The sequence below is a fragment of the Furipterus horrens genome, unplaced genomic scaffold (genome assembly GCF_987537825.1).
Source record: "Furipterus horrens unplaced genomic scaffold, mFurHor1.1.pri manual_scaffold_1, whole genome shotgun sequence".
In the NCBI taxonomy this organism is placed as follows: domain Eukaryota; kingdom Metazoa; phylum Chordata; class Mammalia; order Chiroptera; family Furipteridae; genus Furipterus; species Furipterus horrens.
In genome coordinates, this window is record NW_028327171.1 from 26,523,492 (window position 1) to 26,549,199 (window position 25,708).

At 38.4% G+C, this 25,708-nt stretch overlaps 2 protein-coding genes across 2 annotated transcripts in view; one reads left to right on the forward strand and one right to left on the reverse strand.

The window, feature by feature from the left end:
• The window catches only part of IFT80 (intraflagellar transport 80), an 82,999-nt gene extending 70,302 nt beyond the window's left edge, over positions 1–12,697 (reverse strand). The window contains exon 1 of the mRNA XM_090273076.1: positions 12,481–12,697. The gene's annotated coding sequence lies outside the window, so the exon portion shown is untranslated. The remainder of the gene's footprint in view (positions 1–12,480) is intronic.
• A 5,851-nt stretch (positions 12,698–18,548) lies between these two features.
• On the forward strand, positions 18,549–19,508 carry LOC150020799 (C1GALT1-specific chaperone 1-like). The gene is given in 1 exon segment (XM_090285841.1): positions 18,549–19,508. A coding segment is annotated over 1 exon segment (957 nt). The 5' UTR covers positions 18,549–18,551.
• Positions 19,509–25,708: the final 6,200 nt, after the last annotated feature.

Consider the following 25,708-nt stretch of genomic DNA (forward strand, 5'->3'; position numbering starts at 1 on the left):
GTTCATGTACTCACAACTGTAAACCTATTTTTGCCTCACCTTGTATATAGGAAAAAAGTTAACAAACTTCATCTTTAAAGTACATGAACAAAGTATATAAGAGATGTCAAGGGGACAAGGCAACTGTGCAAAGAGTAAGTACTACAGGAATCCAAGAAAAGATCAGTGTGGTTTTGAATGATCATGAAGTACAAGAACACATAGGCTGTAATAAATTACGTACTGTGAAACTAGAAATGTTCCCCAAATCAATATATAGAAGGTCTGTCCAGAAAAAGTCCAGCCATTGTTAATATAACAAGAACGGTTTGCATGACATCAATGTAACCTGGCAACAAAGGAGAGTGGACTGGAATGCACATGCATGAACAATGATGACTTCACTGTACTAGTCAGTGGGGGTGGAGGATGCGGTTGGGTGGGCATGTGTACTGTGTGGCCGTCACATTCAAAATGACTATGTGGAGCAATGAATCTCCATCAAATTTTGTGTTAAGCTTGAAGATCCCTCTGCAGAAACTATTTGAATGACTCAGAAGGCCATAGCTATGGGCAACTGGTGATTGGCAGCTTCATCACGATAATGTGCCTGCTCATGCATCACATCTCATGTAGTTTTCTGGCAAAACATCAAATCACCCAGGTGGCTCAGCCCCACTACAGCACAGATTTGGGGCCCTGCAACTTCTGGCTTTTCCCAAAATTAAAATCACCCTTGAAAAGGAAGAGATTTCAGGCCATCGATGAGATTCAGGAAAATACAATGGGGTAGCTAATGGCAACTGGGAGAACTGTGTGAGGTCCCAAGGTGCCTACTTTGAAGGGGATTAAGGTGTCATCGTCCTATGTACAGTGTTTCTTGTAAGTTGTATCTTCTTCGATAAATGTCTCTAAATTTCATGTCACATGGTTGGATACCTCGTATATAAATTTGTGTATATATCTGTAAAATTTTTTTTTTTTTGCAGTAAAAGAATAATGTGGCTACCTAACCAAATTTTGTTTCAGATAATTTATTTTGTTTCAATTCACTTTTAACTTAAGGTTTTTAAGCTCTGGCTTAATATTAAAAAATATTCCAGTCAGATGCTTAAAATGGCTTTAAAACATTTCTCTGGAGAACTCTAATACAGATGGTTTTAAAACATTTAACACCTAGCACCCTGTGGTTCTTTCACTGATCATATATCCATCCCCACCAACAAAGTCTTTCCCTCTTTTTTACACACAGTGTACATTATTTGTAGCTCTGCTGCAGCATTTTTTATTGGGTTGTGATTTGTTTCAGGGCATGGGGCCATGTCTTAGTCATATCTTTATTTGCAATATGCTTTTACATAATCAGCATTTGTTCAATTTAACCAACTTAACCATACCCAGTAACTACAAATAAGTAACTTTTTAAAAATTGACTACTTTAACATTCGTTTCTTTCTCATTCATTTTCTAGCACTCCAACAATAATATCCTCTTTTCCTTCATCCAACAACCCACTAGCACCACCAGCACCATCTACTTTTCCCCACACCTTCCTTTTAGTTTTATAATTACCACTGGGTCATTTTTCAATGTAACAATTACTTTGAATTAAACTGTGGTACTACTCTCTTTATAAGACTAACTTAAAATTACAGAGAAAATACAAGGGAGAAAAAAAATCTCCAGAGAAGAAACTGTAAAGATGACATGTATCAGTGGAAAGCTAATGCTGTGGCCATTATTTACTTAACCCAGGTCTTTTTCACTAAATGTTAGCATACTGCCTAGCACAGAATATCCACATACTAAATAATTATTGGATATAATGAATAAATCCATCACCAAAGAGATTAACCAAATTCTTCAACTAAAAATAAAGGGTCCAAAAATTGTCTTTTATTCTATTGCATATTTCAGAAATCTTGTTTTGGTCAATGATATTTCTTATTATAAAATACCAAATATGTGACTTTCTAACAAGTACTAAACTATTCTTGCTTCCTACAACCTTACGGAAGATATACACTGGGATAACTAAAGTCAGCACTTGGCATAGATTTGACACTTAATATCTTTGGCCTTTGTATATTGGCTATTACAAATTGTTTGAATAGCACACCCAAAGTAAAGCATAAAGTTACATGCATCAAATATTTAAAAACAATAATTATTTATTTTTCACTCTTTTGGTTCTTCTTTTCTCCAGGATTTCTATAACTTTTTAAAGTGCAAGACTAAAATCAGAGATCAATTAATTTATTTCCAATTATTTGCTAAGGGTAGGGTTGGGAAGATAATATAATCAATATGATTCATTTATTGATTTATTAAACAGTAAGTAATTTGTATAAAAGACATGGGTATTTAAATTCTGGGGTATAAAATTAATCTCTTGCTATTAAAGATTAAAAAGAGGAAAATGTTATAAAAAAGAAAAAGAACAGAGGAAGTAAATTAGAATTATATGAAACACATTTTTTAAAAATTAGAAATGCCTTAAGAAATGTCCATGGAAACATAAGAAGGCTTGGAAGAGGGTGTTAGGAAAAAAGAGCACATGAGCACTTTTGCAGAATGCTTAAGAGCAGAAATGTTTTGGCAGATGGTTGCAAAAAGCCACAGAGATTGGTAACTGCTAACTTCTGATAAAAAGAAATGAACACACAAATTCTTTTTAAACTGGGATTTTAAAACGGACATATTAACTAATAAAGAGAATATAGGGATTATTATAAGATATCTAATACAACGTATGAAAGTGTCAACTTTCACTAAATATACTTTAAGGAGTGTTTATTGGATTTCCAGAAGATTTTATATCAGAATTCCTTAACATAGAAGCTCCCTAATGCATTTTAAATAATTCTTTTTAAAATGTAAATCTTTTAACACGTTGTTAAAGAATATCTCCTCTAAAAAGTGGAATACAACTGCATGAAATGTTCAAAGAAGAAATAATATTGAAGAGAGAATTATTGGTGAGACAAAATACTTGGCAAAGGGCTGCTTTATGTTAGGACCTGCCCCAAAAACCAGGGATGTTTTTTGAAAGTTACCACTAAGACCACAGAAGAGGGAGGAGGTAGGACAAAGGAAACACTGGAAGAGTGATGAACAAACTCAAAAATTGTAATTTTTTCTGACAGGGTGGAGGGGGGAAATTAAGAAGAGAAAGTTGGTGGCAACTAGAAAAGAAAACCTCTTGAACAATGAATTAAATCTTGAAGAGAATTTTTTTTTTAAGTATGAGATTAACATCACACAAATTGCAAAAGCCCGAGAAATCTACTGTACAATATTGTGTTTATGGTTAACTATACCGCATGGCACAATTAAAAATTGAGTAAGAGAACAGATCTCATGTTTTTTTTTTTAACCAGAATAATAGTTGTATTTTTTTAATGTTGGGTTAACATAGAGTATGGCACTGATATATAAAACACCTCAGATCTTTGTGTGGCAGGCAACTCCTTGACCACCTCCTGGTGGCATCCACTTTCTCCTTTACTAGAATGTTTCTTTTCCATTGCTGGATGTTGTTTTGTCTTACCCTTCCACTTCTTTTCTTTGATCTATCATCCTTTTCCCTCTCTTTCATAAGATGCCAGATATTCCTCATCCTGGCCTAGGAGAAAATACTCAACTACTCTGCTCTGGTTTTCTCTTCTTCCCACATCTAGTTGTGGCATGTTACCTTATTTTTTATATAGTAAACCCCAAAATAACATTAAACATTCTAGTTTCCCAAGTCATAATGCATTTTCCCTTATTTACTCTTGCAAATGTGTCTTTTAAATTACATTTGTTAGGCATTTTTTCCTATCAGAAAGTATTTTATCTAAAGCCAATTTGAAATAAAGACCCAAGCAATTATTCTTTTTTTAAAGTATGTTATTGATTATGCTATTACAGTTGTCCCAATTTTTCTCCTTTACCCCCTCCACCCGATACCCCCGTCCCTCCAGCAATACCCCTTTAGTTCATGTCCATAAGTCTTGCATGTAAGTTCTTTGGCCTCTACATTTCCTATACTATTCTTAACATCCTCTTGTTTATTTTTTTCCTACCAATTATGCTTCTTAATCCTTGTACCTTTTCCCCTATTCTCTCCCTTCCACATTCCCACTGATAACCCTCCATATGATCTCCATATCTATGATTCTGTTCCTGTTCTAGTGGTTTGCTAAGTTCGTTTCTGTTTTTGATTTTTAGATTCAGTTGCTGATAGTTATGAGTTCTTGTCATTTTACTGTTCATAGTTTTGATCTTCTTCTTTTTCTTAAATTAGTTCCTTTAACATTTCATATAATAAGGGCTTGGTGATGATGAATTCCTTTAGCTTTACCTTGTCTGGGAAGCACTTTATCTGCCCTTCCATTCTAAACAATAGCTTTGCTGCATAGAGTAATCTAGGTTGCAGGTCCTGTTTTTCCTCACTTTGAATACTTCTTGCCACTCCCTTCTTTTCTGCAGTTTCTTTTGAGAAATCAGCTGACAGTCTTTTTTTTTTTTTTCAGATTTTATTTATTTTTAGAAAGAAGGGAAGGAAGGAAGAAGGAGAGGGAGAGAAACATCAATGTGTGGTTCCCTCTCACATGCCCCCAACTGGAGACCTGGCCCACAAACCAGGTATGTGCCCTGACTGGGAATCGAACAGGCAACCCTTTGATTCCCAGACTGGCACTCAACCCACTGAGTCACACCAACCAGGGTTTCAGCTGTCGGTCTTACGGGAACTCTTTTGTAGGTAACTCTCTGCTTTACTCTTGCTGCTTTTAAGATTTTCTCTTTATCTTTAACCGTTGGCATTTTAATTATGATGTGTCTTGGTGTGGTCCTCTTTGGGTCCAACTTGTTTGGGACTCTGTGGTTCTTGGACTTGTATGTTTATTTCCTTTGCTAAATTAGGGAAGTTTTGTTTCATTATTTTATAAATAAGTTTTCAATTTCTTGCTCTTCCTCTTCTCCTTCTTGTTAGAAACAAGGACATAGTGACTCCCAAACCAGTAAAAAGTCATTAGTAACAAAGGGCAAATGTAATTAAAGGGTCTTAAGGGCAAATGTAATTAGAGGATCTCTGAGAAGGGAGTTGACAGCACTGGCATATCTACAAACCACAGAAGGGGCATTTAGATAACTGTTAGATTGTAACTCTGGAGTAACCAGTAATGGAGAAACGGGGAAGAAGGAGAGGGGAAGGGGAGCTAATTGCGTTAGGGCGGGGAAGCTAATTGCTCTCACTTTAGGGCAAGGAAGATAATCACTTTAGGGTGGCAATTTTAGGGTGGAGAAGATAATCACTTTAGGGTGGCAATTTCAGGGTGGGGAAGCTAAGACAATAAAACCAGTTTCCTTTGTCTACTTGGCGTGCACATTCTCCTGGCTGTGAGGGTGTGCCTGGCTCTGCAGACTCGTGAACAAAGGCCTCACTTTACTGCTCAAGTCCTGTGTCACAGTTTTTATTGTGAGCGTTTCTCACATTCTGGCATCCCTATGATTCAGATATTGGCACTTTTGGAGATGTCCCAGAATCTTCTTATCTCATTTTTTTGAATTCTTGTTTCCTCATTCTGTACTGGTTGACTGTTTTTTTCTTCCTTATGTTTCAATTAATTGATTTGAATCCTGGCTTCCTTCCCTTCACTATTGGTTCTGCGTGGATTTTTCTTTATTTCACTTAGTGTAGCCTTCATTTCTTCCCTTATGTGTTTGCCATACTTAATGAGTTCTCTGAACATTCTTATCACCACTGTTTTGAACTCTGCACCTGATAGGTTGGCTTTCTCTGTTTCACTTAGTTCTTTTTCTGGAGTTTTGACCTTTTCTTTCATTTGGGCTATATTTCTTTGTCTTCTCAGTTTGGCAGCCTCCCTGTGTTTGTTTCTGTGTATTAAGGTAGAGATGCCACACCTGTTACATTGAAAGGGGCAGAGCCGTAAGTATTCATCAGTGCAGGGAGACTTGTTTCACTGCTTGGTGGCACTGTATGTAGGGGAGGGGTCAGAGAGGGAACAATGCCACTTGCTCAGCACTCTCCCTTTTTCCAGTCACTTCTTCCACTCCCCATATGCAACTGGTGCCCCTCTAGCTATTGTTCAGGTGATGGATCCCAGAGTGGGTGGGCTTGCTTATGTTCTAGGACCATGGGGGCCCTCTAAATGGACTCTCCTGAGAAATGGGAAGTTTCTTCCACTGCCCCAAAACCCACTGGTTTTCACAGCCAGAAACTATGAGGCTTTATTTTCCAGGCACTGGAACCCTGGGCTTCTGGTCTGGACTGAGACTGGGATCACTCCCCAGGTGATCCTTCCAGCTTTATCCACCACAGGGGAATGTGGGACTGCCCATTCCACAGGCTGCTGCCATACCCCATCATCCCCCCTCCTATCTGAATGAATATTTCCTCTTGAAATCCTTGATTGTTGGACTTCCATACAGTTCAATTTTCTGGCAGTTCTGGTTGTTCTTTGTTCTGAGGTTCCTGTAACCCTTATGGTTGTGCAAGGAGGCAAAGCTATCTACCGGCACCTCCATCTTGGCCAGAAGCCCCAAGAAATTATTCTTTAGTTAAGTGTAATTAAGTAATCTTAATAATTCAGGGAACACTCAGACAACAGAAATTATCAAGACTAATTAGATTTACTATTAATATTTAGCATATAAAAGTCAATCCTTGTATACTGTTGAGTTTAATAAGGAAAATGCAATGAAAATGCAATGCTATCTTCTGTGTAATTTTTAAAAAGGTGAAATGGCAAAATATACATGCACTTGTTTATCTTTGCCAAAAGAAATACAGGAAGAATAAGCCAGAACCAAAGAGACTGGCTACCTAAAGGGAGTAAATAAAAACATGGTGTATTGGATTGGGTGGGTGGGGTAGTAATAGTCCCCTAAGTATTTTTTTAAATACAGTTTTGACTTTATGGAACCATCCATGTTAACGTTTAACATATTCAAAAATAAATCAACAAGAATGGGGGAGGAAAACCTTAAATGGAAAACAAAAGAAATTAATATACTCAACTGTATCTTAAGTGAATAACAACACTTAAGCAGGAGGAAACGCAGGTAACTTTTGAACACAGGACTTTGACTCTATAGCCTCAATGTAAAGATAACAACAATAAACAAATATGGAACTCTTAATTAATTTCTTTCAGTAGTAGGGATTAGCAACTCTGAAACAACCTACCGTGTACTGTAGAATTGAGCAAATGAATAAATGTATTGAGGATAATGAAAGCCAGGCTTTCTCACTGTTTTCAAGTATGGAGAAAACGACACTAGAATTAACTCTGTGGTATTGAATTAGAACTGGTAGTATCAGAATTAAGTCATGGTTTTTTGCATGAAAAGAAAAAATTGGAGAACTTTTGGTCAAGATACAGGCATAGGTAGATATGCTTTGCCTCCTCGCACAACCACAGAATGATTACAACTAAATCTCAAAACATATAACATCTGAAACTGTCAGAAAATCGAACTATATAGAAGTCCGAACACCAAGGACTTAAAAGAAGCCACAATCATCCAGATGGGTAGGAGGGGCAGAGAAACAGACAGGGCAGAGAGGCGAGGAGACTGGTGTGGTTCAGAGAGGCAGCAGCAGTGGCACAACTGGTACAGGCAGTCCCACAGTCACGAGTAGTGGGTAAAAGTTGGGAGAGATACCTTGGGAGTGAGTGATCCCAGGCCAGAGAGCACAGCCCAGGGTTCCAGCACTGGGAAGATAAAGCCTCATAATTTCTGACTATAAAAACTAGTGGGGATGGGAGCAGCAGAAGAAACTGCAAGATTTTCAGGACCTTGCTTAAGGGCCTGCACAATCTTAAAAACGTACACAAACTCACCCACTCTGGAATTCAACACCAGGATAACAGCTGGAAGGGCACCAGTCGCATATGGGGAGTGGGTGAAGTGACTGGATACGGGGGAGTGCCACGCAAATCCCCAGAGGCCAGACAGTGGCACAGTCCCCTCTTCAGGCCCTCTCCCCACACAGAGCCACAAAGTGGTGAAGAGGGTTGCTCCACCCTGGCAATTACCTAAGGCCTTGTCACACACAATTTACAGGTTACTTTTACAGAGAGTAAAGCAGCTCAGGTATACCTAATACACAGAAACAAGAACGGGGAGACTGTCAAATTGAGAAGACAAAGAAATATAGCCCAAATGAAAAAACAGAAAAAAAACCAGAAAAAGAACGAAATGAAACAGAGATAACCAACCTATCAGAATCAGAATTCAGAACACTGGTGAGCAGGAGGCTCAAAGAAGTCAATGAGTATGGTTACAACATAAAGGAAGAAATGACAGTTATATTAAGTGAAATAAAGAAAAATATACAGGGAACCAACAGTGAAGGGAAGGAAGCCAGGATTCAAATCAACGATTTGAAACAAAAAGAAGAAATAAACAACCAACTAGAACAGAAAGACGAAAGAAGAAAGCAAAAAAAAAAAGGATAATAGTTTAAGAAGACTCTGGGACATCTCCAAAAGTGCAAACATCTGAATCATAGGGGTGCCAGAAGGAGATGAGGAAGAGCAAGAAATTGAAAACTTATTTGAAAAAAGCATGAAAGAAAACTTCCTTAATTTGGCGAAGGAAATAAGACATAAAAGTTCAGGAAGCACAAAGAGTCCCAAACAAGTTACACCCAAAGAAGACCACAGCAAGATACATCATGATTAAAATGCCAAAGGTTAAATATAAAGAGAGAATCTTAGAAACAGCAAGAGAAAAGAAGACATTTACCTACAAAAGGGTTCCCATAAGACTGTCAGCTGATTTCTCAAAAGAAACTTTGAGGGCAAGAAGAGACTCGCAAGAAGCATTCAAGGTGATGAAAAGCAAGGACCTACAACCTAGATTACTCTACCCAGCAAAGCTGTCATTTAGAATGGAAGGGCAGATAAAGTGCTTCCCAGACAAGGTAAAGCTAAAGGAATTGATCATCTCCTAGCCATTATTGCATGTTAAAGGGACTAATTTAAGAAAAAGTAGAAGATCAAAACTATGAACACTAAAAAAGCAACAAATTCACAACTATCAGAAAATGAATTAAAAAATTTTTTTTAAACTAAGCAAATAACTAGAACAGGAACAGAATCATAGGTATGGAGATCATATGAAGGGTTATCAGCTGAGAGGGGGAAGAAGAAAAACAGGGGAAAAGGATTAAGAAGCGTAATTGGTAGGAACAAAATAGACAGGGCGATGTTAAGAATATTATAGGAAATCGGGAAGTCAAAGAACTTATATGCACAACCCATGGACATAAATTAAAGTGGGGGCGGGATTGCTGGAGGGAAGGGAGGAGCCGGGCAGAGGGGGCAGAGGGGGGAAAATTGGGACAACTGCAATAACATAATCAATAAAATATACTTTAGAAAAATAAAAAATAAAATGAAAAGAAGGGAGGGAGGAAGAGAGAAAGAAATAACTGTAGATGTATTTTTTAAACATACATTTATATTCATAATTCTTAGCTCAGTCCTCTGAAAGGGGCTTGTAGTAAACACACTCCTTTGAAATGAGCACACTAGCACGCTCATCTTAGTTTTTAAATATCATTAAGCATACACACACACACACACAGAGGAGAAACGGCTGATTTGGGGGTTGGGACTGGGAAAGTACAAGATGAGCCAATTACATCTTGTGCCGGCAAAGAATCGCTCAAAAAATGAAGAAGACACATACCCTCTCCCCGCCACCCCCCCAAAAAAATTTTGAGAGGCATAACAGAGCTCCCACTGGCCAAATCTTGGACAATTTTAACATCAAAATTTAAAAATAACAGTAACAGTCGTCGGCAGCCGTCCGTCTCGAGAGACGATGGTGTAGCTTCTTAAGTCTATCTGCACCGCCGAGAATGGTTGTGCAGTCCGACTCGGGAGTGACACGATATCTGTCTCCTCCCATGTTGAATCGACATCTTGCGATGACGCTGGAGTGTCCTCTCCAGTGAAGCTGAAGCTACAGAGCCTGGGCAGGGTGATATGGAGGGTCTGCTGTTGCCCATGCAGCAGACCCCCCCTCTCTTCGCAGCTGAAGGGTCCAAGGGAAAGACGGAGTCAATACAGCTTGGCTTCAGGTGCGCCGCAGGAGTTGCGGGTGTTGACTACAACGTCAAACCGCCTTAGGGACTCCGGCTCCGGATTTTCTGTCGGGGTTTACTCCCTTAGCCTTTCCCCTGAAGAGGTATGCCGCAAGGCAGCGGAGGTTTTTTGGAGTCAGAGTTTTCCTTCTCTGATGTGCCCTGACTGGAAGATCGAACCAGCGACACTTAGCTCGCAGGCCAACGCTCAATCCACTGAGCCAAACCAGCCAGGGGAAACAGTAACAGTATACTCAAGAAATAAAATAAGAATCTGAATCTAAATGAAGTAAGCAAACAAGTAAATAAATAAATGGTGGGAGATACGAGGTTCTTCCTTGCAGTAGAATACTAACTAATCAATCTGGAAGGGATTATGAAGTTTTTTAAAATTACTATTTGGTAACCATCTTAGTAATAAATAATTCAGCCAGAAATCATCAATAGATGCTAAGATAGTGGGAGGGAGTCTAAGAAGGAAAAGAATATTTTTACATAGTCTGAAAGTATTCTTTCACAAATTATTTATTAAAAGACTAAAGTAATAACTTTACAGAAGATTAATTTAGTGAGCACTACTTTTGAAGTAATCAAAGTTAAGATCACTAATAATGGGTCAAACCAGCATTATGAATCTCCCAATCTGATGCCCTAAGTATTGATTCTAAAAAGTGTAAACTAAGTCTAATCATGAGGAAACAGCCAACAAACACAAATTGTGGGCCTTTCTATAAAAATAACAGGCCTGTATTCTTCAAAGCTGCCAAGATTAAAAAAGAAAAACTAAGGCCTTGCTCCTGATTAAAGGAGGCTAGAGACATAACAAAACCAATGTGTTATTCAGTATCAGAAAAAACAAATTTCTACAAAAGACATTATTAGGACAGTTGTTAAAATTTTAATATGAACTATAGATTAGAAAGATAATATTATTGCATCAATGTTAAATTTCCTGATTTTGATCAATGTATTATGGTTATATAACAGAAAATCCTTATTTTTAGGAAATACATTAAAGTATTTATTCATGGTTAAAGGGCATGTCTATACATTACTTTCAAATGTGGGGAGGGGGCAGAGAGAGAAGTGGAGAGGAGAGAGCCAATTGTAAAGAATATAGAACAAAATGTTAACAATCAGTAAATTTAGATTAAGGATAGGGAAGAGCTACTCGTACATTCTTGCAACTTCTCAGTAAATGTGAAATTAAATCAACATTAAAAGGTTTTGTGTGTTGTTGTTTTTTTAAGTCAATGCTTTATCATCTGAGATAAAGTGAATTCCAGCTGTGGTTCAGTCTTCTAAGCACCAGGCACTATAACAAGTACTTTCACACAATATCTCATTTAGTCAAGAAACATCAAGTTAAAAAGAATTACTATAAGTTCTGTCTGTAAAAGTCATGGAATCTGACGCGCTTGTCTGCCATAGCATCCCTTCCCCAGAAAACGTTCTGGTTACAAAAGCCCTCTTCTCTTTGTTTCCTTTTCCACACTGGCCTGAAGCCTGCTGTGCTCAATCAGTGTCCCGTTCCTCTGGCTAAAGTAATTTACTCAGTGATGGGCAAGTGACCCCCATGACCTCCCACAACCCTCTCTGCTACTTGCCTGTAAGAGATATTTAGGAAGAAGCACTCTCTGCTGATACTTCTTTTCTAGTAAGATAAGACTTGGTCTGCAGGTTTCGATCGTGCTCAGCTTGCAGGGAAGCCTATCCAAGATATGGTGAGAACAGGGGCCTGATGCAGCTGTGCTTCAAGATCTATCCTGCAACTAAGCGAACCGAAAAACTACATCTGTGCCTAAGTGTTAGCTGAGTAAGTTTCTGTTACCTTTGATGAATGTACTCTTAACTGACATAGTAGGTAAAGTGTCATACAGACAAAAACAATTCAAATTATTTCTAAGAAAATTAAAACATTCCCTTAAAAAGTAGAAAATCATGCTTTTTGTGCACCAGTAACAAATCTAAGGTTAAGTTAAATAAATCTCCAACTCTGTAAGTAGATACTAACATGTGCTAGAAAATAAAGATAGCTTACTAAATGAGTATGTGTTGTGTCCATATTTTTAGTATAGTTATGCCATAAAGTTAAATTTGAAGAAATTAGAAACCAAAACTGGTAACAGCTTAACAACTAGTACAAGAGCACAGAAAAAATAAAGCCAAAGGTCACATTCAATACCACTGCACTCCAGATAATTCACTTTTTCATGACAATAGTTTCAGAGCTTACAATGTACATAAATCAACTGACTAAATAGAAAAGACAAAACGTGTGAATGAAGGCAGGCAGATCCACAAATATCTGTTTGTAAAATAACTCAAAGCATAAAAGTCATATCAACATGATGTCTTTTAAATACAAAGATGAGCACATAACATCAAGAACTTACCATCAGAGCTTGTGAGGACAAAACTTTCTGCTTGAGTTTGTTTCTTTGTGCCTGAACTTTTTGGAAACCAGTGAAGATCTATTGGGTAAATATCATCAGGAAGCTTTACTATTTGACTTGTTTCACTGGTTAACAAGTTCCATTTCACTATTTGGTGATCATCACTACATGAATACAGTTCTTCAGCAGTAGTCCAGCCCACACAGCTTACTAATTCTTGATGTGTCACCATGTTAAGGGGACATAAAACACAGAAAAGTCTTAAATTTTAAATAATAAAAGTTTTCAGATACAGATTATGAGTATAAAATAGAATGAAACATTTCAAGCTTCTAAATTTATTTTTCATTTTATGACTTTATATCTTTTCCATTTAAAGGAAAATGAGCATCTAATCAAAACAGTTATAAGAATGGAAAGCAAGATAAGAAAACCAGATGCCAAAAGAGAAAAAAAGAAAGACTTGACAACATGAAAACTTGAATATTCTGTTAAAAGATATTCTATAAACAAGGCCAAAAGATACACAAAGACATCCAAGAGATCAAAAGGGATGAAAGGATATACACTAAACGACTGGGGGATAAGTGGGGGAGAAATGGGAACTATCCTTTTTTATCTACATATATTTGTATCATTTAAGTTATTAGAATAAGATGTATTATTTTAATATGTTTATAAAAAATCAAGTATTAAAAGAAGATTGAAATCTAACAGTAAAATATCTGCTTAAATTACACATTATAACAATTTACCTAGGAAAAAACCTACAACTTAACAGCTGAAACTAAAATCTTACCAAACTTACTGACATTAAATTCAGGAAATAGTTCAATTACCATTTACTGCACCTATAAAGTGAATAGTGCTGGATGAGATGTGAGCCCTAAAATTCTTGCTTTATTTAACCCATTTTTTTTGGTCTCTGATTTATCAGGAAGATTTCTTCTAAATCAAGCAGCCCTCACTTCTTCTATCAGAACAGGCTGCTTACCCTAGCAGAATTGTATATCTAGAGAAGGCATTCAGTTTGTTGTTTACAAGGGACGCCTTCTGTTGCTTAAATCTGGAATTCTATATTACCAAATCATTCTTATGTGGGTTGTTTGTTCTTTTGTTGTTACTATCTAATCCTTTTACTTCCTCCTCTTCTCATCAGTGCTTTTTATCAGCTTATCTGAGCATTCAAAAAACTTCAAGGAAAAAGAGACAATGTGCCATATTTATTCTGAGATGGTCTAAGATTTTTTAATACTTCAAACCATGGCAGATTAAGCAAATAACCAAAAAGGCTAAAAGAACTTTTAGAAAGATATAAGAGTCTAAAGATAAATAGGCAAGAGAGTGGCACTGGAATACTGGTAATTCAATATATAATCTAAACAAGAAGAGCCCTGGCTGGGTAGCTTATTGGTTAGAGCATAGGGTTCACTCCCTAATTAGTGCACATGCAAGAATAAACCAATGAATGCATAAATAAGTGGAACAACAAACCTATACCCCCCGCCCCTTTCTCTCTTTCTAAAGTCAATAAAAAATCAAGCAAGCAAGCAAGCAAGGATATCACTAGACCATTACTAAAAATATTTCCATAGCCTAAATGATGTTTATTTTTAAGATTTTATTTACTTATTTTTAGAGAGAGGGGAAGGGAGGGAGAAAGGGAGAGAAACATCAATGTGTGAGAAAAACATCGTTTGGTTGCCTCTTGCACATCCCTAACTGGGGACCTGGCCCACAAGGCAAACATGTGCCCTGACTGGGAATTGAACCAGTGACATTTCGCTTTGCCAACAATGCCCAACCAACTGAGTCACACCAGTCAAGGCTATAGCCTAAATGATGTTACATAAGACCTTTAGAAAGGGAGAACATTAGGTAAAACCTAGAAAAGGAAAAAATTCACACACACACCCCTAAACATAACACATTAAGCTTTTCCTTATATAAATTGCTATAAATACACACCAGATGTGCATGATATATCTTCAAACTAATAGGACAACTACAATTATGAGAGAAATGAGAAGACTACCAGATTAAGAAAGTCTAAAAAGATTGCTATTATATTATTATTATTCAAGCTTGAAAAGAAAGGTAAAAGCAGATAATGAGAATCATGTAAATGGTATGAATATTGTATATGGTATGATTATATGAACACTTGAGCACATACTTTGAAAAAGCAGTAAAAATGATTTAAGTAGAAATAAGAGGAATTATATCTTCACTCAAAAGGTAAAACAAGCAGACTATATAAATTCAAATATTTTATCAAATGTCTAAATCAGTGCTTTTCTATCTCTGAAGAAGGAATACATTTTTCCTGATTAAAACTCTGTCTCAGACAAACATTTTGTAAGATAAAATAAAGATGGATTACTAAAATGAGCTTATATTTGGATGGTGTCACAATGTCAAATTGCTACAAAAATATTTTATCTCTTACTTTCAATTTCTGTACTTATCCCTTTACAGACCTGTGATCAAGTCTGCAGATAATTCTCTTAGAAGCACTGGTATAAATAAGAATGAAGGTAGAAGGGCCTACCGTATCTTCCTGAAACATAATTGGTAATTCTTAATGACAAACTATAGGGTTATGTGTTTGAGAAAATATTTATAATTGCCATCTTCCTACATGAAATAATTAAGTTCTGACTGTTCAGCTTTCCCAAGCTTGTTCTCCACTTTATCACAAGTATGAAGAAATAGAGCAGAACTCATTCAAAAACATATTAGATTACATTAGCAAAGAAATTATTTGGTTAAAAAGAAAGCTTCTCTTTAAGATCTTACTAGACTAAACAAAACTGTTTTTTATGTACTTAAGTACAGTACTTAAGTAAAGTAAGAAAAATGTCAATAGAATTTGAAAGTAAGATTTAGAGCAAATAGTTTACTTTGGAGAATTACCTTCAACACATGATCTCAAATATTTCAAAAACAATTTAGCCAAACTACCATTAAAGGAATGAAAAAAAGACATTCCAAGTAGAACACAAAATAGAACAAACCTTTTAACAATACTCTAGTAAGATGATCACAATAAAGTCTGTAAGTGTTAAAAGGATATGCTTTGGTTCTTTTAAAAGAGATATCTTCAGTCTCATGTTTCGACTTTCCAGCAAAATTTTAAAACGTAACTTGATTGTATTCACTGTAAAAATAAAAGTTAGGGGAAACATATAAAATCTGCATTGAAAACAAACACATGTACACAAAAAAATACAAGCAAGCAAAACACCTTAGCACCCAAGGACACTCAAACACTTTCAGTCCTGCTGGTATCAAAGAGATAAAAGAGGAAGAAAACCAATCAGTGTGCTATTCCTGTCAAGGGGCGATTGCAGGCCATGGGTTGGACTCCAGAGACCCTCAACACTCTGCCTGAAACAGGTGCAGAACACCACTAAATCTGGTCGGGTAAATAATTTCCAAAAGCTATACTGAGGTCAAGTCAAAAGACTCTGTAAACTGGGAATCCCCTCAATGGCAAATCAATGCTAGTCCTACTGAATACATTAGAATAAAGGTCTGATCAAGGGCTAAGATCTTAAGGGCCTTAATTCTGGAACCCACTTGGATATATCATGACATCATCAACCTAGTGGTCCAATGTGAGATTTACATTCTATTGGGGGCAGATAAACTGCCCCAACAGTTATGTTTGCTATAGTGGCAATGTAAAAAACAAGAGAGTTATTTAAGGCAGAGGTAATAAATCTCTTATAAAAATTATATAACAATCACATATAATTGACAAATAAAAATTTGGAAGAAGAAAAAAAACAGCCTCCACCCCAATAATTAGGACATCAAAAGATACAAATCAAGAAGATGCTAACTTCTCTAAATTCAGTTTATAGTTATGGGATTTTTTTCTGGGTAATATCACTAACCTATAAGAAAATTAATAAATTAAATAAATGTTATTAAAAGGACAAAATCCTCTTCAAGTAGAAAATTAATGCTAACTGGATCAAAGTATGTGCTGAGTATAGATAAGAATTGAGTAGGCCTCCCTCAGATAACCTCTCATTCCCCCTACTCCAGGAAGACCTTTAGATCAGCAAGGTGCTAAATATAACTGCATTTCAAAGCACCTTTTTCACTTATTCTACTCATAAGTTTGTTAGACTGGGAGGAAAGTTGTTAAAACCACAGAAAAAAACTGAAGTTTTATGGTCAGCCAATATGCAACTAGGGTAAGAAGCCTTCTCTCTCTTCCAGTTCACTCAGGAAGATTTCTGTTTGAAATCAGAAATATGAAGCTATGTACAGCAGCCAGAGAGAGAATACAATCTCTGCCCGGTACACCTTGCAGGCTCACTTTTGATCTGTAGGAGTTTCAACATTTTTCTCAAAACTCCTTTATCCCTTCCATCAGATCTCTTCTAATAAGAGAATGAAAAGTCAACATATTTATAGAATTCTGCTTTTTCACAATAATTCAAATTCACCCAGTTTATATGGATTTTTAAAGAATAAAAGCAGATAACCCTGGCTGGTTTGGCTCAGTGGATTGAGCGTCGGCCTGCGAGCTAAGTGTCGCTGGTTCGATCTTCCAGTCAGGGCACATCAGAGAAGGAAAACTCTGACTCCAAAAAACCTCCGCTGCCTTGCGGCATATCTCTTCAGGGGAAAGGCTAAGGGAGTAAACCCCGACAGAAAATCCGGAGCCGGAGTCCCTAAGGCGGTTTGACGTTGTAGTCAACACCCGCAACTCCTGCGGCGCACCTGAAGTCAAGCTGTATTGACTCCGTCTTTCCCTTGGACCCTTCAGCTGCGAAGAGAGGGGGGGTCTGCTGCATGGGCAACAGCAGACCCTCCATATCACCCTGCCCAGGCTCTGTAGCTTCAGCTTCACTGGAGAGGACACTCCAGCGTCATCACAAGATGTCGATTCAACACGGGAGGAGACAGATACCGTGTCACTCCCGAGTTGGACTGCACAGCCATTCTCGGCGGTGCAGATAGACTCTTAAGAAGCTACACCATCGTCTCTCGAGACAGACGGCTGCCGACGAAAAGCAGATAATTGTTGCCTCTGGAAATGACAACACAAAAGGCAAGAAAAAATATATATAATCTGGCTTCCGGTCAAGATTGAGGTGTAGACATGCTGCGTCTCCCTCCACAACTAAGAAGGAATACAACTACCTCAAAACTAGAAACAAAAAGAAGTTCCAGAAAATCAAAGTGCATGGAAGTTCAGCAAACAAAGATATAAAGAAGAAATACTCATCCAGACAGGTAGGAGGGGCAGAGCCGAGGTGAAGAGGACGAGGCGTGGTGGTGGCAGCAGCGGTGGCAGTGGTGGCGGCAGTGGTGGGCCAGCAGAAAGCACAGTTACACGTTTTAAAAAGTCAGGAGGGACACCTGGGGGGTGTTCCCAGCTCCTCACCAGACTGCGCAGCTCACTGTCCTAGCACTGGGGAATATCAAGCCTCATTGCTTCTGAGTGTGCAGACCAGTAGGGGTTGGGGATGGAGGCAGAAACTGCTGGTCTCAGCAGAGTCTGCTTGTTTAATGGGCCCCCACGGTCCTAGAACGTCTGCAGACCCACCCACTCTGGGAACAACGGCCAGGGCAGCAGCTAGACGGGGGCCAGTCCAGTGTGGAAGTGGGAGAGGTGCCTGGAAAAGGGGCAAGTGCTGGGCAAACAGCATTGTTCCCTCTTGCACCCCTCCCCCGCATACAGCGCCACAACGTGGTGAAACAGGTCGCCCATTACTGACGAATCCCTAAGGCTCCGCCCCTTACAACGTAGGAGGAGTGACAGCTCTACCTGGGACACGGAAGTAAACAAACACAGGTGACTTCCAGCCAAGATGGAGGCCTAGACTGACATGCTCCGTCTCCCTCTACAACTAAGAAGGAATACAATCACTGCAAAACCAGAAATAACCAGAAGTTCCAGAAAATAAATGGAAGTCCAACATACAGAGTTATAAAGAAGTGGTGCTCATCCAGACAGGTAGGAGGAGCGGAGCCCGAGAGAAGAGTTCAAGCTGTGCTGTCTGCGGCAGCAGCAGCAGCAGCAGCAACGGAGGCAGGACAGCGGAAAAATGCTTTCTGAAAGCAGTTCATTTTTGGAAGGTGTGATGCTGGGAAGTGTTTTCTGTGCCTTGATCACTATGCAAGGGCACATTAGGATTGGTTATGGAAATAGAATGTACCACCATGATCATTATCACCGACAAGGTCCCAATAAAGAAGATATCTTGAAAATTTCAGAGAATGAACGCATAGAGCTCAGCAAGAGCTTTCGGGTATCCTGTAAAGTCATTGTAAAACCTAAAGATGTGAGTCTTTGGACAGCAGTGAAGGAGACTTGGACCAAACACTGTGACAGAGCAGAGTTCTTCAGTTCTGAAAATGTTAAAGTATTTGAGTCAATTAACATGGAAACAAATGACATGTGGTTAATGATGAGAAAAGCTTATAAATACTCCTTTGATAAATACAGAGACCAGTACAACTCGTTCTTCCTTGCACATCCCTCAACATTTGCTATTATTGAAAACCTGAAGTATTTTTTGTTAAAAAAGGATCCATCACAACCTTTCTATCTAGGCCACACTGTAAAATCTGGAGACCTTGAATATGTGAATGTGGAAGGAGGAACTGTCTTAATTATAGAATCAATGAAAAGGCTTAACAGCCTTCTTAGTGTCCCTGAAAAGTGTCCTGAACAGGGAGGGATGATTTGAAAGATATCTGAAGATAAACAGCTAGCAGTCTGCCTGAAATATGCTCAAGTGTTTGCAAAAAACGCAGAAGATTCTGAAGGAAAAGATGTATTTAATACCAAATCTGTTGGACTTTTTATTAAAGAAGCAATGACTAATCAACCCAACTTGGTAGTAGAAGGACATTGTTCAGATGTGGCTGTTACTTTTAATGGACTGACTCCTAATCAGATGCATGTGATGATGTATGGGGTATACCGTCTTAGGGCCTTAGGGCATACTTTCAATGATGCATTGGTTTTCTTACCTCCAAATGGTTCTGACAATGGCTGAGAAGTGAAACAAGAGCATGTATGTGATCACCTTACAGGACATGTGTTGTCATTGTTTGTAGTAACAACTACATATCTAACACTGCAGTATGTTTCTTTTATTCCTTTTCCATTTCATGACACTGATTTAATTACATTAAAACTTAGTAGTACACTTTTAAATAGGGTGGGTTTTCTTCCTTAAAACATGAAAATTTCAAACATGTTGGAAGAAATGTTTTAAATATAATAATCTTGCAAATAAACCACATATTTATAAATATATTTATGTGATAAATTCTAAATTATTAACATTAAAATTTGTGGCACATATTTTAGCTGATTGGTTAAAATTTTTCATGTCTTTGGCTTTCTAAGATATGTAAATGAGTCTTTAATTGTGAACTTATGATTAAAGTTAAAACTTTAAAATATATGTATGTATATAATCTGAATAGATATTTCAACCAGAAACTTAAAAGATCTTTGACAAAGATATGATGTAATCTAGATCAAAATACCTCAAACATGAAACCCAGAATAATTAGGAATAATTTCTCATGTTTTTTATGAGAAAGGAATCTGCAACCATTCAGAAATAAGGTGCCAAGGAATTACAGAAAGAGGAGGGTGGCATGCTAACACTGGGAAGATTCTCCCTTGCTCAGAAAGATCTTCCCCATTAATCCTATTGAGCTGAGATCATTTGCATGAAGGATATGTGCATTCTGATGTGAAACTAAATGAATAATGAAAAAGTAGTATTAGAACATAGTCAATTTGGGGAAGTACAGAGCTTCCTGAGGGCTGCATTGAGGCATGTTTTCTGCCCAAAGGCATTGGTTACCAAGGATCTGACTAGTCAGTGGTATTAGAAGTGGGGCAGGGGGAAATAATAAAAAGAAAGTTTCTTGAATATAGATAAACTGATCTAGTTCACAACTTTGTATAGGAAGTACATGGGAGCAACTATGCCTTTGCTACCAAAAATTATTTATAAGTTGTCTTTGGTCTAGTGTGGGTCAACATTCACAGGGCTTAAGAGGAAAAAATGTGCTCAGCAAACCCTAAGAGTCCAACTACCAAAATACACCCCAAATCTGGCCTCTTCTCAGTACATCCATCATAGTTCAAAGCTACCATCATCCCCGGCCTTGATTATTGCAGTAACCCCAGAAATGACCTTCCTGCTCCTATACTTACTCCCTTCAAACTCTTCTAAATACAGCAGCCAGTAATGCTTTTAAGATTAAGATCATGAAGGCCAGTATGGCTAATACAGAATGAGTGAAGGAAGTGGCAAAAAAAATTGAGGGAGAAGAGGAGGGATACAGATCATGTAGGGGCTTGAAAAAACACAATAAAAGCTTCAGATTTTCTTCTGAATGAACAGAGAATACAATGAAGGGTTATGAACAACGGAGTGGTATGATCTGACTTACAGTTTTTTTAAAGTGTCAGTATGAACAGTATATTTAAAACAAAGAAAAAAACAAAAAAGCAGAGCAAGGATGAATGAGACTGGAAGCAGGTAGGCCAATTAGGATTTCAACAGTCTGGAAGAGAGATGAAAGTGGCTTGGATGAGGAAGGCAGTGTAGGTACAACTGGTAAGAAGTGGGTATATTCTGAATATGTTTTGAAACAAGATTCCATAGGAGTTGTTGATGAATTAGGTTTAAGAGAAGGAAGAATAAGAAAGGACTCTGAAGTTTCAGCAGGCAGAACAGAGTTGCCATTTACTGAAATGAGGAAGATCGAGGGAGGAACATGTTGGAAGAGAGGATAAGAAGAATTCTTGTTTGGATATGATAAGTTTAAGGTACCTGTTAGACACCCAAACAGAGAATTCAAGGATAGGTAGGATATACAAGTCTGGAGTCAAGGAAGAGGACAGAGCTGGAGATGACAATGACATATTAGTTTGAGGGTTGCCAGCACAAAGATAGTGTTCAAAGCCATGGATACGATGAGACTTCCCCACTACATGAAAAGGTGGTTGTTTCAATGGCCTAGAAGTCCTACTCAAGTCTGAAGTACTGTCTGCATTAAGATTCTATAGGAAGTAAGATGGAGGCATAGACAGACACGCTGCGTCTCCCTCCACAACTAAAAAGGAATACAACCACCTCAAAACTAAAGACAACCATAAGTTCCAGAAAATCAAGCTGCATGGAAGTCCAACAAACAAAGATATAAAGAAGAAATACTCATCTAGACAGGTAGGAGGGCCGGAGCCGGGGCAGAGTGTGGTGGTGGCAGCGGCAGGCCGGCGGAAAGCACAGTTACACATTTTAAAAAGTCAGGAGGGACACCTGGGGAGCAATCCCAGCTCCTCACCAGACCATGCAGCTCATGGTCCCAGCACTGGGGAAAATCAAGCCTCATTGCTTCTGACTGTGCAAACCAGTGTAGGGTTGGAGGGGAGGTAGAAACTGCAGGTCTCAGCAGAGTCCACTTGTTTGAAGGGCTGCCACGGCCCTAGAACATCCACAGATGCACCCACTCTGGGAACGATGGCCAGGGCAGCAGCTAGAGGGGCGCCAGTCCCATACGGAAGTGGGAGAAGTGCCTGGAAAGGGGGCGAGTGCTGGGCAAGCGGCATTTTTCCCTCTCTGGTCCCTCACCCACATACAGCACCACAACGTGGTGAAACAGGTCGCCCTGTACTGACGAATCCCTAAGGCTCTGCCCCTTACAACATAACAGGAGTGACAGCTCTACCTAAGACACAGAGTTAAACAAACACAGGAGCCTGTCAGAATGAGGAGACAGAGAAGTATAACCCAAAAGAGGGAACGAATCAAGGTTCCAGTGGGAGAACTAAGTGACGAGGAGATAGCCAACCTAACAGATGAAGAATTCAAAACACTGGTGATAAAGATGCTCACAGGCTTGACGGATATGCTTGAGTATGGCAAAAGCATAAGGGAAGAAGTGAAGGCTATGCTAAGTGAAATGAAGGAAAATCCACACAAAACCAATGGCAAATGGAAGGAAACCGGGGTTCAAATCAATGATTTGGAACATCAGGAAGAATAAACAGTCAACCAGTACAGAATGAGGAAACAAGAATTCAAAAAAATGAAGGGAGGCTTGGGAACCTCTGGGACAACTTTAAACGTGCCAACATCCAAATCATGGGGGTGCCAGAAGGAGAAGAGGAAGAGGAAGAAATTGAAATCTTATGTGAAAAAATCATGAAGGAAAACTTCCCAAATTTTGCGAAGGAAATAGACATATAAATCCAGGAAGCACAGAGTCCCAGGCGAGCTGGACCCAGAGGGAACCACACCAGGACACATCATGATTAAAATGCCAAAGGTGAAAGATAAAGAGAGAAACCTAAAAACAGCAAGAGAGAAGCGGAGAGTTGCCTACAAAGGGGTGCCTATAAGACTATCAGCTGATTTCTCAAAAGGCACTTTGCAGGCAAGAAGGGGCTGGCAAGAAGTATTCAATGTGATGAAAAGCAAGGACCTACAACCAAGGTTACTCTATCCAGCAAAGCTATCATTTAGAATGGAAGGGCAGAGGAAGTGCTCCCCAGACAAGGCACAGCTAAAGGAGTTCATCATCACCAAGCCATTATTATAGGAAATGTTAAAGGAACTTATTTAAGAAAAAGAAGATCAAAACTATGAACATTAAAATGACAACAAAGTCACAACTATCAACAAATGAATCTAAAAAATAAAAACAAAACCCAACTAAGCAAACCAGAATAGGAACAGAATCATAGGTATGGGGATCATTTGGAGGGTTATAAGCTGAGAGGAGGAAGGGGGAGAAATGGGGAAATTGTGCAGGGATTAAGAAGCATAATCGGTTGGTACAAAACAGACAGGGGGAAGTTAAGAATAACATAGGAAAGGGTGAAGCCAAAGAACTTATAGGCACAACCTATGGACATGAACAAACGGATGTGGGATTGCTGGAGGGAAGGCAGGTACTAGGCAGAAGGGAGCGAAGCGGGGAAAAATTGGAACTACTGTAACAACATAATCAGTAAAATATACTTAAAAAAAAAAGTAAACCAGAGAAAAACAAGTGGAGATATAAAGACAATCAGACGCTTAAGAGAGATCTGGAGAGAGTGTGTTGATACTGGTAATGATGAGGTTTGTTAAACCTGTGAAGAATAGTTGGCCAAAGTCAAGGAACTGAGAGGCCAGGGAATGGCATGGATTGATCTGTGGATATTAAGTAACTGAGAATGAGAGGAATAGTGGTGGAGCCATAGACAGTTAGCCAGGTGCTAGAATATTCATTGAGTAAGGAAAAATAGCTGAGATCTGCATATGACTGCAGAAAGGCAGGGTAGAGAATGGTTTAATCTGGTAGGACTTATTTCAAAGACAGTAGGGGACTTTAGAAGAAGAGGAAAGAAAACCCATTGTCCAGATACACTAACGACAAACAAGGCTCTCAGACACACGGGAATCTTGGAGGCAAAACAGCCTCCACTTGAGAGGACCATGTGGAAAGCAATTTCCTTAGGAAACAACAAGATTTAAGTTAGACTATGAAGGTAAAGAAATAAATCAGAGTAAAGGTTGAGGACACAGATCTGGCCAAGGACACACTGTGAGTTCCAAAAGAGCGGTAGGGTTTAGATTGGAAAGAGCCAAGAGTTTGGAGCAGGTAGTGGGAAATGGTCAAAACAGCAGACTGTCCTCCAATATTCATTTATCCCTACTTACGTGATAGAAAAATCTGAATGTTTGCTATTAGAACATCATCAACCTAGTGGCCCAATCTGGGATTTACATTCTGTGGTGGTAGATGACACTGCCCAAAAGTAATGAGTCCACAGAGGTAACTCATTTACTTTTTAAGGAAGCTATTTTATTACCTCTTATAAAAGTTATATAAATCACATAAGTGGCAAATAAGAACTTAGAAAATAAGAGTACTCTCCACGCTGTACCATCAAGGCCATGTATAACACAGTAACAAGATAGAAGGAACCAAGACTCTTTGCTTTGTGGAGTCACATAAGTCCTCTACCACCTATTCAGAATTTTACGTGATAGAGAATAAAGTTTTATCGTGTTTAAGTTACTGTCATCAGGAGCTAAACCTACTAACGAACAAATGCAGGGAATTGAGTCCTGAAGGAGGTAAACAGGGGTATAAGGAATGATGGAATGGTCCCAGTGTTCTCTTAAGGAAAGGTGGATAATCAATTTATATTGTAGCCTCCTTCCTGGAACTGGTCTCTTAGGCAGTACTAGTGTTGATGTAGAGCAAAGACCAAGGTTTCCCAAAGAAGGAGTTGTGCTTCCAGGCTGAAACAGAAGAAATTTTGCCTGAATTTTCAAATTCAAGACTATTATATCAAATCTTTCTCTGGAGATCCCTATTAGGGTTCATGTCATGGATATATGTGTTTATAATGTGGAAGACAGTTAGAACTAAGAAAAGAGAATTAAGCATTAATGTTAAGAATTAAATGTAACATTATGATAACTGAAATAAGGCAGCACAAAAGCACAGATACTGTATGATTCCACTTGTATGAAGTATCTAGAGTAGTCAGATTCGCACAGACAGAAAGTAAAATGGTGGTTGCCAGAGGCTGGGAGGAAGGACAATTGGGGTTATTGTTTATAGGTACAGGGTTTCAGTTCTGCAAGATGAAAAGAGTTCTATGGATGGATGAAGGTTATAGTAGCACAATATGAATGAACTTAATGCTACTGAACTGTACACTTAAAAACTGTTACGATGGTTTACAAAAAAAGAAAACAAAAAAGAATGACATTGAAGAACTAAAACAGAGACAGAAGCACTAATAAAAGCAGAAAATTTCAGCAGTAAGGCATGATTTGTCGACAAGAATGTACCTATAGATAAAAAGTAGCAGAAACGCCTCAGTAGTGAACAAGAATGTGAAGGATAGATAAGAAATGCAAAAGCTAGATCATAAGCATATTAATACCAAGTTCTTTCTAGGTCATTTGCATGTTGGCTGACACTGGTGTATTGATATTAATAGTTGAAATTAGTGGTTTGCTTATGACTACCCAAGGTCCTATTTTTAAAAGTGCAATTTTTATCAACAATCTTCTCAACTGATAGCTCTAATCAGACTACTATGTCTCATTCCCAAAAAAAGGAAAAAAGGGAGAGAGGTAGATTTTTTATTCAGATTGGTCCCATCATAGAACTGTACAAGAACTCTCTTGTATGACTGGGAAAAGAGGCAGGCTCACCATTT